The following is a 12,938-nucleotide window of genomic DNA, read 5'->3' on the forward strand; positions in this document are numbered from 1 at the left end:
ACAGCAATTCTTCTCCCTCTTTTCCTTTTTTTTTTTTTTTTCAAAATAATGGCCTGAAAGTGCTCCCCCTTTTTCCTAGGATAGAGACCGGGACCAATGCTGATTAGTGTCCCTGTCCTAAGTGACAGGCTAAAATCCAAGCAGGCACTGCTTTGGGCGCTGCTGCCAAACAGACGTCAAACCAATACAACCATAAAAGCACTCCTATCCTTTAATTCTCAAGATTCCCTCCCTCGCTGGTTTTCGTAGCTCCCCTGCTCATTCTCCCTTGTCGTTCGCTCTGAGTGTTTCTAGAAGACACAGCCTCCATTGCTCTAATACACTCTCCCCTTACATACATACGTACACACATAAATAGAATCGGCTCTCACTGTACCCCCGCCTCCCTCCTGACCTCACTCTCTACCCTTGGGTGGACTGGCTGCTACAGAGCCGAGTGTCCCTTTTGCCAGTAGGGTGATTTACAAACAATACATGGATGCTGTACACACTCCCACCTTCCACCCTCCTACTCTCTCTCTCACTTCTCTTCCACAATCACCTCTGTGAGGAGCTTCAGTGTGCCAGAGAACTACACAGCAGGGTGATGGCCTGTTCTTTTTCACACTTGTTCCAAAGAATGTACCCCGTCTACTTGAGAATGCTAGCGCGACATCTACGTCTCTGTTGAATGAAGTTACTTTGTCAACAGGATAAAAAACTGATGGGATCTGACTTGTGTGTCATGTGGCTTTTAATTAGTAGTTTTTAAAACCACATGAAATGGTAATCTGAGCTGTATTCATGACAATTCTGCCTGATATTAGAATACACAAGGGAGTTGGTTGAATAGTTGCAGACATATGTTAATTTCTGTGTTTGAGCAGAGAACATTTAGAAAAGTTAAAAACACACCAAAAATATTACAACTATATCCTCCAGCTTTTTTTTCTGGATTCTTCTGTAATCTGTAGTAAACACTAAATACATGATACACTATTAAAAAAGCACTGCAGCACTGCAGTACATTTTAAGTAAGTAAGTCATAGTGGTGAGAACTTCAAGTAATGTGTCAGAGGCATGATATTTTGTATGAAAGAAATTCTACCATTTGTGATGTTTTTAAGTGTGCTACATGTTTGCCTGTATTCCGTAGAAGGAAGCCACCCACATATGCCTATTCCTATGAGATACAACAGCTTTCACACAGAATCAAGAGATGGTGATCGTTAGACAATCAACTGGCTATAAGCCCCCTTCATTAAGCAACTTGTGAATTATTTTTTTTCCCCCTCTTTACTCATTAGAACATTAAAAGGAAATTTACAACAACAAAAAACTCCCTGTGTGCATCAGTTACAAACGATAACCCATTTCTATGGTTTGATTCAATCAGTCAAAGAAGTAAATATAAACAACAAATATTGCTTTTTAGTAATATCTTTATTTACATGATGGTCAGTTATTCATAGTTTGTTTGCGTAAGCTTGCCACCCCCAACTGAATCCCTCTGAAAGCCTACTGCTTTGTCTAAAATTAAAGTATTATATTTTGGCTGGTTGCAGACAGACTTGGCTGCTGGCTTTTATCCACAATAAATGGATTGTTATCTTGTGATTCATGGTGCACAAGTTTTAGAAAGACTGCATTTGTCTGGCTTGAATTTGCAGCTAAACAGTATTTTGTCTTTGGTCTACAGGCAGGATAGAGACGTTTTTTGGTCCAAGTGCTCATGGAAAGGTACATCTGATAAAATACTGGCTTTAATACTTTTAAGGCTGAAAACTGCTAAAGATATTAAGATATATATCTATAGAGTTAGTATAGATTCTAAGTCTATTAGTGAAAATGTTTAGCTGTTGCAGATTTGAGCAGCATGCAACATTCAGCTTCATGGTCTTACTTTTTTTTTTTTCAATTTCCATTCAGTGAGTTCTGGCTATGAATGAGCAGGTATGAACCAATAGCAAACCAGACGGCTTATTGTATTGCTATTATTGTCAATAATGAAAAATCTTCCCAAACCTTAACTTTGACACACCACATGTCTAATGTTCTTCTAACTACATTGAATGGGCTGCCACATACTTATCATACTTGCTTTGTATTGGTCGTTGTGTCAGGGTAGTACAGAATTGCAGAACTGAATTGAAAAGTCATTTTTTGGATGCCAACAATCCAGAGTCACAAAACATGGTCAATAAAGCCATTTTCACATATGCACTACTGCTCTGTAATATTAATGGAAGAAGCCTGAGTGACGTCACCCATTTGTTATGGCACGGGACTCCAGAGGCTCATCAGAAGCCATGCTGGCAATCCTGTCTCAGCTTAACTTTGAGTCAACCTAACAACAGGCTAAGAGCTGGAGCTGAGGCGGGTTTTAGGCCTTCTGGCAAACTATTATATCGCACCCGCATTTCTGCTGTAAAAACTGGCTTTTTTGGCTGTGGTGTCTATGTGACTTCCAGGGCTCCTGAAGCCAGCCTCAAGCGGACACTCGTGGAACTGCAGGATTTTGCACTTTCACATTGGCTTCATTTTTCATGACCTGAAGTTGCCACTTGGTTCCCATATGCACCTCTTTTAAATCGCTTGTGTGGCCACAGTTTTTCCTGCATTCAAAAATCTGCTTAATTTCTTACCGCCACAGAGGGCCGGTGCATGTGATACATTTTTAAGATTCATGGGGATGCATTTTGTGTTGTTGAATGCACTGTTTGAGTCATGAACAATATGTAAGCAGTGGTATTTGTTACAAGATGGTTAAAAGTTAAAAACATTTCAAAATGGACTGGCACTGTTTAGCATTTTGTGACTTCAATCAATTGAAAGACTATTTTTTCAGTTCTACATTTTGTAATCAAAGTTTTCCAATATCCTAACTCAATATCATGTATCATCATGTCTCGTGGACTGAGTATCGTCACACCCCTACTAACCTGCGATCAGTAGTTTGTGCCTAATGAGAAGAAATCTAACCTTGTTGTGTTGAAGGCACTACATCTACAATTTGACCTTTAACATTGAAGCCTTCAATTATTTTTCAAAGGGTAGAATAGGTCAAGTTTGAAGCGCCCTGTAGTTTGGATCATGGGATCCACAGATAGTCGATGTAGCTGATATTGCCTGTCGAATGATCACTTAGTGCTTCAAATGAATTCATGAATATGACAGGTGCAAATATTATTAAGATAGAGAGAGAGAAGGTAATTATAAGCATAAAATTTCCAACAAGAGATTATTTTAATGGCTGCTGAGAATGCTTAAAAAAAAAATGATCCTAAAATTATTGAAAAAATGAAAGTCATTCATTATAAATTTGTAATTTAGAGAGTTTATCATTTTGTCTTTTGTTGACCCAAGGCTGGTTGATTATACAAAGCAGGGAATTGGAAATACTTGTTTTATTATCTTTCACCTTATTTGCTGGTTAATCCTTGCCTCTCTGCACTAGCACAAACTAACTCATGTTTTGTTTCATGTACCTGAGAAGAATCGGTAGCATCCCAGAGCTGCTGAGGGATCCAGTAGTTTAGAGAGGGGTGTTTAAATTAGGTCATGTCACAAATGTATCACTGCACTTATTAGTATTCATATTTATCAGGTGTATTGTATGTTTGTTGGGATTATTAGTGGCTGTAATCTTCCTTCCATTCTTTCCATGTGAAACAGTCAGGTATTGCCCACTGTCAAATAAACATATGGTTAAGCAATACCTTTGTATCAGTCAGGTACATCAACTTTAATCTACCGCAGACAAACTGAATGTTACCAGAACTAGCAACACCGGGCCTACATTTTGGACATGTCATGGCGTGGGTCAAATGTGATTTTTCTTTTGTGCTCCAGAAAAGAGAGATTATTTTTCTTCGTTTGGCAGACATTGGCCATCTGTTTGTAGTTGGCTATTCACGCAAACAGATTTTTGTTATGAAAGCACTTGATCCAACTATAAAAAAAGCTGTACATGGTCGCTCTTTCCCGAGTAACACTCCACATTTTACATTTTACTTGCATAATTCAGGCAAATGGTTAATGGATTGAAAGAGAATTTCCAGGACAACGGAGAACCCAAGTAGAACAAACTTGCTGTGTAGTGATATTCAGGGTTCAAAATTGACACCCAAATTTGATAAGTGCGGGTAAAAAAAATCTCATTTGGCATATAAAACAGTACTTAACTCTACATGCTGCAGGTGTATGACAGTCCACAATCGGCTTGGTCTGCTCCTTTATTGAGCAGTCTGCCAAAATATCTGTTTGTGTGAGTTTTTTCCTTTGCACTGATTGCAGTGCTGCAACTGACAAGATGCACTTTAAAAGCAGAGCAACTATTCAAAGTCTGAAAACTTGGACTGAGGGCTTCCTCTGCTTAGTGCTTCAGAACGTCGTCCAGCCACACTGGTTTCCTGGTGATGTGCCGTGACTCCCTGTTGAAGCTGTTGGTAGACAGCTGCGGATGGCAAAGCTGTCCCACACTGGCTAACAGGGACTGGCTTACTACAGCAGCTAATAGTTTTCTGTGCTGCAGATATGCATTTTGGAATAGCTAATCCTCGCCCCCATCGCAGCAAATTAACTACATTAATAAGATGTACCACTGATCTTCTAAACTACTTTATATACTAATGGAGGCTTCTATTCATAAAATACATCATAGGTACATAGTTATTACATACAATTCATCATTTTAGTTTTAATATGTTTTGAGATAGTAATCCTATACTGCAAAGTTAATAACCAAAGCTAACCAAACCAAACCAAAGATTTTCTTGTTCAATTAATTTTTATTTTAATATATTCAATTTCTTCTATATCAATATTTACCCTTTGAGATGGAGCCATCCAGCAGAAGAAGGGTTCTCCCCACATTCAAACATTTTGAATCTCAAGTCTGGAAATGAATAAGTGAAGTTTAATATTCTTTACAGACAACCAGAATCTGTCTGTAGAAGTTGTTTTGGTTTGGCCAGACAGTAAATTCCTGCCAGGTGTCTATATGCCTTCAGGTTTTTTGGCCAACATTTGCACTCCTCTGACGGTCTGGTACATTGGGCAGATCACTGCTGTTGCTTCTAGACTTTGTTTTCAAGTTTTTTCTTTTTTTTTTCTTTAGCTCTTGTAGTTCCCCCTAAAAAAAACTATAAGCACTTCAGAAGAACCTAAAAATGTGACATTATATGTTATAAATAGTTTTTTTTTGTAGCACACTGAGAATTTGTGGGCGCAATAATCCAATTAGAAATACACCCATGGAAATTTCTCTTGCTGATTCTGATTTTGACCTGCTGAGACTGATTTTTAGCCAATAGCAAATTTCTGTCTTTAAAGACATAATTATAGTAATGATAAAAAATAACAACTTTTGGAACTCTTCTTTAATTGAAATTAATTTTGTGTTTATAATAAAACACTCACTGTTAAGTATGGTAACTGTTGAATACAAAAATAATCTTTAGAACTTCCCCAGGTTACATGACCATCTCTAATCTTACTCAAACTAGTCTCCACTAGAACATTTAGGGTGTCATACCATATATTACACATTCTAGAAAGATTGAAACAGCCATTATTAAGACTCTTTAGCGCGATGTTTTTAATGTAACTCATTAATAAAGTAATAGATACAGTGAAGTTTACTGCCTCACTCTTTTCAGCTGAATTCTCCTTGACACCTGAAGAAATGATCACTTACAGACTACATACGCTAAGGTTTTATCTTTTCAGTATCTCTCTGTAACCAATATATATCACAGGAATATTCATTAAATATTCAAACATGCTTCGCTTCACGTTTACACTGGCAACATGTTAGCTTGCTGTGTGTGTGGCTGTCCGTTAGTGTTTGAGTACCTGTGCCCTCTGCATGATACAGCTCGTGTGTGAGCCTGAGATCTGCTATACTTGTGAGGACCGACCGATCAAGAGCCTGGGCAGAGCAGGCTGAAAACCTGCAGATTATTATCTATCGTTGCACCTTTACTCCCATCACATTATTTGATATAAAAACAGCAACCAACACAATTTTCAAATAGTAGTAGGGCTTTCACAGTTGCAGAAAACTCCTGAAAAACTTTCTCCTGCCAGCCCCCTAGTATTCTTTTTAACAGCAAGTCCGAGTGAGCTAATGTGAGAACCCAGCAGGATATAATCCGGAGAATTCACCTCGAGACAGTGGGGTAGGGGTGGGTTGATGTTTATATATTGTGTGACTGGTGCACACTATTACACTTTTCTGTGTCAGTATGTTGTTCCCCACTATTTTGTTGATATTGGGATTCCGTTAAACTACACATTTTATTGGGGCGCTGGTGGCACTCTGGTCAGTGCGCTCGCCCCATGTGTGGTTCGAATCCCACCTGTGGGTCCTTTCCCACATGTCGTTCCCTACTCTCTCTCCCAGATTTCTGACTCTGCCCACTGTCCTGTCGCTCAATTAGAGGCACAAAAAGCCCCTAAATAAATCTTTAAAAAAACACTACACATTGTATTAATATAAAGGAAAATATTCTCATTATAGCATTGTATTGCGGAATCTGTTGCTTCGTTTTCTACTTGACTGCATCATATTCTTAACGTCATTTCTTACCCCCCCCCAGACTACCACTGTGAGGTACACTTTACAGATGTAGTCTCAAAATTACCCTGAAATCAAATTGAATTGTGAGGTTGTGGACAATACCCATCTCTAGTTTTTATTATCATGCTCAGAGTTCCTTACAATTAGAATTTCTACTGAGTTTATTATGCACAGGTTTTTTCCACAGAGACACATTTCTGCAGACGTCTCTACCACTCCAAAAGAGAAATACCAAGTAATAAAAACCAATGAAGAACTGAACAAAATGTTTGAGGTTCAAAATCTGTCTCCATTAATGTTCTTTGGAGGCGCTAACTCAGTTCAGCTTTTGCTAACTAGCTCACTTAAGTCATTCATTGGGTTCATTTTATGGTAAAAAATAATTACTTGATTTGAAACACTAAGAATTTAGTTGAGTTTTTACAATAAAGGGTAGACAGCAAGCATGGGATAGTAAAAATGACATCCATGAATTCTTGATAAAGGAGTTTGGTGCAAGCCAAGGCTGAACTGAAACATGAGGGGAAAAGCTTCTTAATAAACATCAAAATAAGATGTAACTGAGGAAATTATTGGTACTGCCCAACAATTTTTATCTGCATTTTTCATTTGCACTTTACTGTGGACTTCCAATATGACTTTTCTCTGACAAAGACAGTGACTGCCCATTGTCCACACAGTTGAAAGTGGTAGACAGAGATTGGATTTGACAGGCTCATGTGAAACATTTTGATGCTGCTTTTGGGGCTGACAGCGATTATTGGCTCTTTTTTTTTTCACTCATCAATTACAGTCATTAGTTGGGGCTAATGCAGTTAGCCTCAAACTGGGGCTGTAGATTATTACTAGTATTATCATCCTAATCCACGGAGGCCAGGAAAAAAGTGTAATATTTGCATACACATCTCTTTCTGTGCAATTAGTTACTCGTGTCATTTTTGCTGTAATTGTCTCTACCCTTGCATTTTCACACATTTGAATCTCGAGGCTGTTGCATATGCAATATAAAGCTACTCTCTCTTCAGAAATGTGGGAACCTTTTAACAGCTCACATCCTCCTGCAATCTCATTTAATTCACAACTTCAGTACTTGGCAGCAACTGGTTTATAATTCCAACATTTTATACGTGTTTTTTCTTCATGTTAATTTTCAGAAAGGTTTCAGAAGGAAAGCTTTTTTAAATTCATAAATACCTTCTTACTTCCAGTCAAGGTAGATTTAGTAATGTCACTTATCAGTTGTATTCATCTCTGTAGTGTCAGTTTATGCTGCAATGATGCGATAGACACACAACTTCTCGCTGCAGCAGTTTAGATCCATAGCTTTGATGACACATTTGAGGTTATGAGCAAGTATTTTTTTTTAAACATGAGACGCTAAAAATGGAAGGGAAAAATAAACCAGGGGGTAAAGTGCACTTCATCTGCAGTGAGGAATTTCAGAGGTCTGGGGCTCTCAGTCGTCTCATTCTCTTCCAAGAACACTTCTCCTTCCTGTTTCACCTCTGGCATGCCGCCCAAAGTACCCACAAACCACGGAGGCCAAGGCCGAAAATACACAGATGGTAATTTGCACTACATTTCAATACAACTCAACCGCCATTATATATAGCCCTGCTGCCTGAACCCTGATCCTCTCTGAGAGTATCGCCTCACCTCAGATTCCAGCTAAAAGATGGGCTCTTTATGTCTTTGTCACAGACAACAAGCTGAACAGGATAAAAGAGATCGTTAAAACTTCCGCTTCTTGTTTTCACTCCGACTCTGTTTTAATGTTTAACATGAACATTGATCAAGACACAGGATACATTTTCCCCATGGATCCAAACATTATGCTGACATTATTAATTGAAAGAGGAATATTTAATGGTTTAGCTTGCATAGAGGGGATATACCGGTAGGTGTCAGTTGTTCAAGTTACTTAAGGTAAAGGCCTTGAAAACTGAAGTTTAATTGTCTTCCTATTTACTACAGATATTTCTGTAGAAATACTGTGTTGTTACTTTGTAAAACAGGAGAGAGTAGGGGTGTAAAGATAATCTATCTGAACATTAAATAACTTATAGTGAATCAGTCTGCCGAGGCCTGGATCGAGAAAAAAAAAAGAAACACTAAAATTTGGTCGATGGCCCAGTTTCAAAGTTATGAACAGGTTGAGGTTTCCCTTCCTGCATACTGTTTTAGAGGTGGGAAGAAAAAAATATTGATCTTTTGTAAAAATCGAGATTCTTATCTTCTGAGATTTTAAATAGATTCATAACTTCCAAAAATCTATTTCTTTTTGTCTAATCAGTCACTCAAATAGGGTAAGACAATATCGTTAATATCGATATAGTTTAAGTTGCATTAAAATAACGTTACAGAGGTGCCAGTTCACCTTTATCTCATCTCACTGATGATGTCTGACTGTCTGTCCCTCTTAACCGTGCTCCTCCTCTCTCTCTCTTTTATTGTATTTAAGGAAAATTTTTATTTTATAATATTACTTTTTAAATTCACAAACAGGTAGTTTATTTTTCCATGTGTTTTCACTGTTAATAAAAAACATATCGATATATATCGAGTATTGCCATTCGGCTAATCAATATCGAGATGAGTTTTGGTCCATATTCCCCAGCCCTAGGTTGACCCTTTACCTCTTACGAGAGTAATGTGACCTTAGGGGGCCTGTCAGTGAACAGAAGTTAGCTCACAAGGAGAGAACACAAATGTCCAAAGTTGCTGCAGCAGTTTGCAGAGACAATGCTCTGGTAAAGAGAGAGTCACACCCCTAGGAGAGGGACTATCACAACTTCATCAATCTCTTTAAAAGTAAATAGTTAACGTGTTTCTTCTTAAGAAATGTTAAATCAGCATTAAAGACAATATTAACACTTTTTAATTGTCACGTTTCATCAACTTCCTAATGGAAACAGGATTTATAAAATTTTAAGCATTTATAACAGTACTTCTGCAAAAGAACAACAGGCCTAAAAACAGATAAATGGTGTATATTTTTTTTTATGAAGGGAGCCAGGATATATGTCTGCTAGCTCCCACACATCCAGCTGGATTTATTTAGAGCATCTGTGTTTTATTTATTTATTTTTTACATTTGTATATGGAGAAAGGAGTAAGATGCAAAGGGATAAAGGGAGACAAGAAGAAAAAAAAAACATGTAGTGTTAAAAAGATCAAGCAAGTGAGAGATTATAGAAAGACTGAAAGGAAGCGATCCTGATCCAGTCAGTCCAAATTAATGGAATCATCTTCCTCCTCGGGAGAGGACGGTTAGTCATTTGTAGAGATGTGAGCCCGCCAGTAGTGCGTCTCTCCCACCATATTGTCCAGCAGGCGCTAATAAGGCAGCCCTGACCGCCGGGCTTGCTCATTAGCATAGCCTGCGGCCGTGGCAACCCCCGCTAGGGTCCAGCCGGACACTTAATTATGGCCCCAGCTCCTTCCTCACTAAATCCATACTTCTGCCTTCCTTCCTATGTCTGTGTTCCTATCACCTCCTGCACTGCCTCCTTAACCCAGCCCCTCCGGACATACTCAAGCACACAGCAATCTTCCCCTCTCAGCTTAGATGTAAGACTAATTATTTTGGCGATGTAGATGCGATGGCTTTATTCTTTAGATGATTTGGCATTCCTTTATATCATCCCACTATATAGGCTTTGCGGTCAGCAATCTTATGATCCCCCCCCCAGCTCTCTCCAGCTCGCTCTCCCACCATCTTGGCCTCTCTTCCTTCCATTGCTATATTAGCTCATGGGAATGACTCTCATTTTGACATCGGCACAGTATTGATGCACCCCTGTTCAGTCTTAATCGGCTAATGGCTTCCTCTTCTTTCCTGCCCAGCCAAATCAACCCCCTCCCCCCCTCCCCCCCTTCCCACTATCTGTCCCTTCCTTCGGCTTCCCGTCTCCTCACCCCATCCCTGCTCAGGCCTGGGGTCAGTGAGGCCAATTTTGCATGCCTGGCTAAGTCACAAAATAGCTTTGTGTGCGAGTGTGTGCGAGTGTGTGTGTGTGTGACAGAGTGTGTTAGTCAGCAGCCTCACACAAGTCATGTGGTTGGTGACCTGGTGACCTACCTGAACTACAGTCCTCTTTTTTGTATCAGTTGTCGCTTTGTATGGCAAGGATATATGGCTAACTCCTATTCTAACCCTGTATGTATGTATTATTAATTAATTAATAGCCTTCCAACAAATCCTTAGTAGTAATAGTATAGTAATACCGCAATACTGTTATTGCAAAAAGCAATAGAGAGAGCGCGCACACACACACACACACACACTGTACATGCACCCCTCTTTGACCTAGAAAGCCTTGGCCAAAATAATCCTTCCAAGTTCACAGACGGAGAATGTTGACAGCACTGCTTGGCAAAACAATGAACGAGTTCAGTACCTGTAATGTCCGGCTGCTTTCAGCTGTAGATACAGACTGTTAGCTCGCTATCTTTGTTTGTGATAGATTAAAAAAACACATACAGGTTTCTAAACACTAAAAGTCACACAGGTGTTACATTAAAATATTTCAGGCCTAATGGTGTTCTCTTTCTGTAGCCTCAGCTTGCACTTTGACTTGTTACGTCTCTGTCTTTGTCTGTAATGTTTGGTGCTATACATCCCTGCAGCCCAGAGAGAAAATCCCATGCCACTGCACCACTGAATCACCCATGTGTGAGTGATAACAGATCCAGACTGCTGAGCCCCCCGCAGCTGTTTGTCTCAACATGCAAGTCATCCCCGCCATTACACCGCTAAATGGTTCCCTTTCAGTGGCAGACGCTTGCCGCCTCAGTCTTATATCCGTGCCTCCATCACTTCGGGGGGGGGGGGGGGGGCTGAGCCCAGCCACTGTACCAGAGGAAAAGCGGTTGAATGTGTGTCAGACAAAAATGCATATGGGTGGGGGGAGAACTTCTGTATTAAATCCCATTCTTGTCTGTGTAGTGAATGTATGCACATGCTTGTGTGTGTTGGTCTAACAGCAGCAGTGGCCAAGTGCAGAGCTCATATGAACCCCCCTTAGATCTTGGGCTGGAGACCATGACCTTGGGAAATGTCATTCCGCCTGCGGGGGTGGCTCGCCTGTGACAAACAAAGCCATGCTGCTGGAGTGCATCAGTGTACTGTAGCCTGGTGTGGTGTAGTGTTGCTTCCAGCTGCAACTAACCCCGAGGTCTAAGAGGCCAAACTTAGGAAGCAAGGGAGTTCAGCCTCAGAGCTTGGACCTTGGGTCAGCAATCTTGCAATTTCCCTTCTAACCACATTACGACCTATAGTGGCTTTAGCTGTTCTTTCACATGTCACATGGAAATGGGTCAAGCCCTGCCCTGCATGACTCACTGGGTCTTTATCCCTCCGCTTCTCTTTTATTCCTGTTAACCCTACTCAGGTGGGAAAATTGCTTCAATGAGCATGGGAAATGGGGTTCCCAATTAGAAAAAGATTGTGTTTTTTTTACCTCTACAATAGTCTTAATACATGAGAAGTGCCATGCTTACTGTTTAGAGATGTCAAATATATATTTCCTTCTCATAACCAATTTCAAAACAAATTGACAAATATGGAGTACCCCTTTAATAATGGTGTGATAAAAAAGATACTTAAACACAGTGATTATTAAAATTTGCTAGCTGTTACACTCTTTGCTAGCTCCACAGTATTGTTTGGTTCTGGTTTCAGGTCAATTATGGTGGGATGAATGCAAAGTATAAAGGAGGAGTGTCGGCAGAGCTTTGTTATAGCAGAATCTCAATTTTAAGGGCTAAGTATTGAAGGCTGTTTCAGAAGCTTTTACCAATGCTTGTTTAGGAATCTGAAAAATTGTACTACTGTTTATGGGCACAGGTCTTTTACATTTTGCATATATTATCTTGGGGAAGTCTATTACACATGGTTTGGCAGGGGAAGCTCAGAGGAAAATATTAGGTTCACCATTGTGTTTGATTTTGGCATCTGACTTTTCTGTTACTTTTGTAAAATGTAAGACTGAAGTGAATGTGTGAGCCAGATATGTGTGAGCCAGATATGAGAAATGTTGGGAAATGTGTAAGCCCTGTTTGATATCTGTTGCAGCAGTTGAGTAGGAGTCTTGCAAGGTTGTGAATGTGGTCACCTTTGTGGACCATGGTGAGCCACGCTGGCCAGATGTCAGCCAACTCTAATGATCCCTACAGGTTGCTGGATTGGGTTGCCTGGCAACCTTATTGCCATTGCCTATAAACAGAGTATAGACCCACCATGTCTCCGTCAGGGTTGTAAAGGTGAAGACTTCTTTGCTCCGTGTAAATACATGTATGCGTGTGACATTTTAAGTCACTCTTTCATTGCCGCATGTTCATGCAGATGTTCATGTAGAAGAGCCCATTTTTCAGC

At 39.8% G+C, this 12,938-nt stretch overlaps 1 protein-coding gene across 1 annotated transcript in view; it reads left to right on the forward strand.

The window, feature by feature from the left end:
• The first annotated feature begins 7,858 nt into the window (after window positions 1-7,858).
• znf827 (zinc finger protein 827) overlaps window positions 7,859-12,938 on the forward strand; it is a 52,381-nt gene continuing 47,301 nt past the window's right edge. Inside the window, exon 1 of the mRNA XM_061057270.1 lies at window positions 7,859-8,127. Coding sequence (XP_060913253.1) covers window positions 8,073-8,127 — 55 coding nt within the window. The 5' untranslated portion in view covers window positions 7,859-8,072. The remainder of the gene's footprint in view (window positions 8,128-12,938) is intronic.

This window comes from Labrus mixtus, chromosome 2, assembly GCF_963584025.1.
Source record: "Labrus mixtus chromosome 2, fLabMix1.1, whole genome shotgun sequence".
In the NCBI taxonomy this organism is placed as follows: Eukaryota; Metazoa; Chordata; class Actinopteri; order Labriformes; family Labridae; genus Labrus; species Labrus mixtus.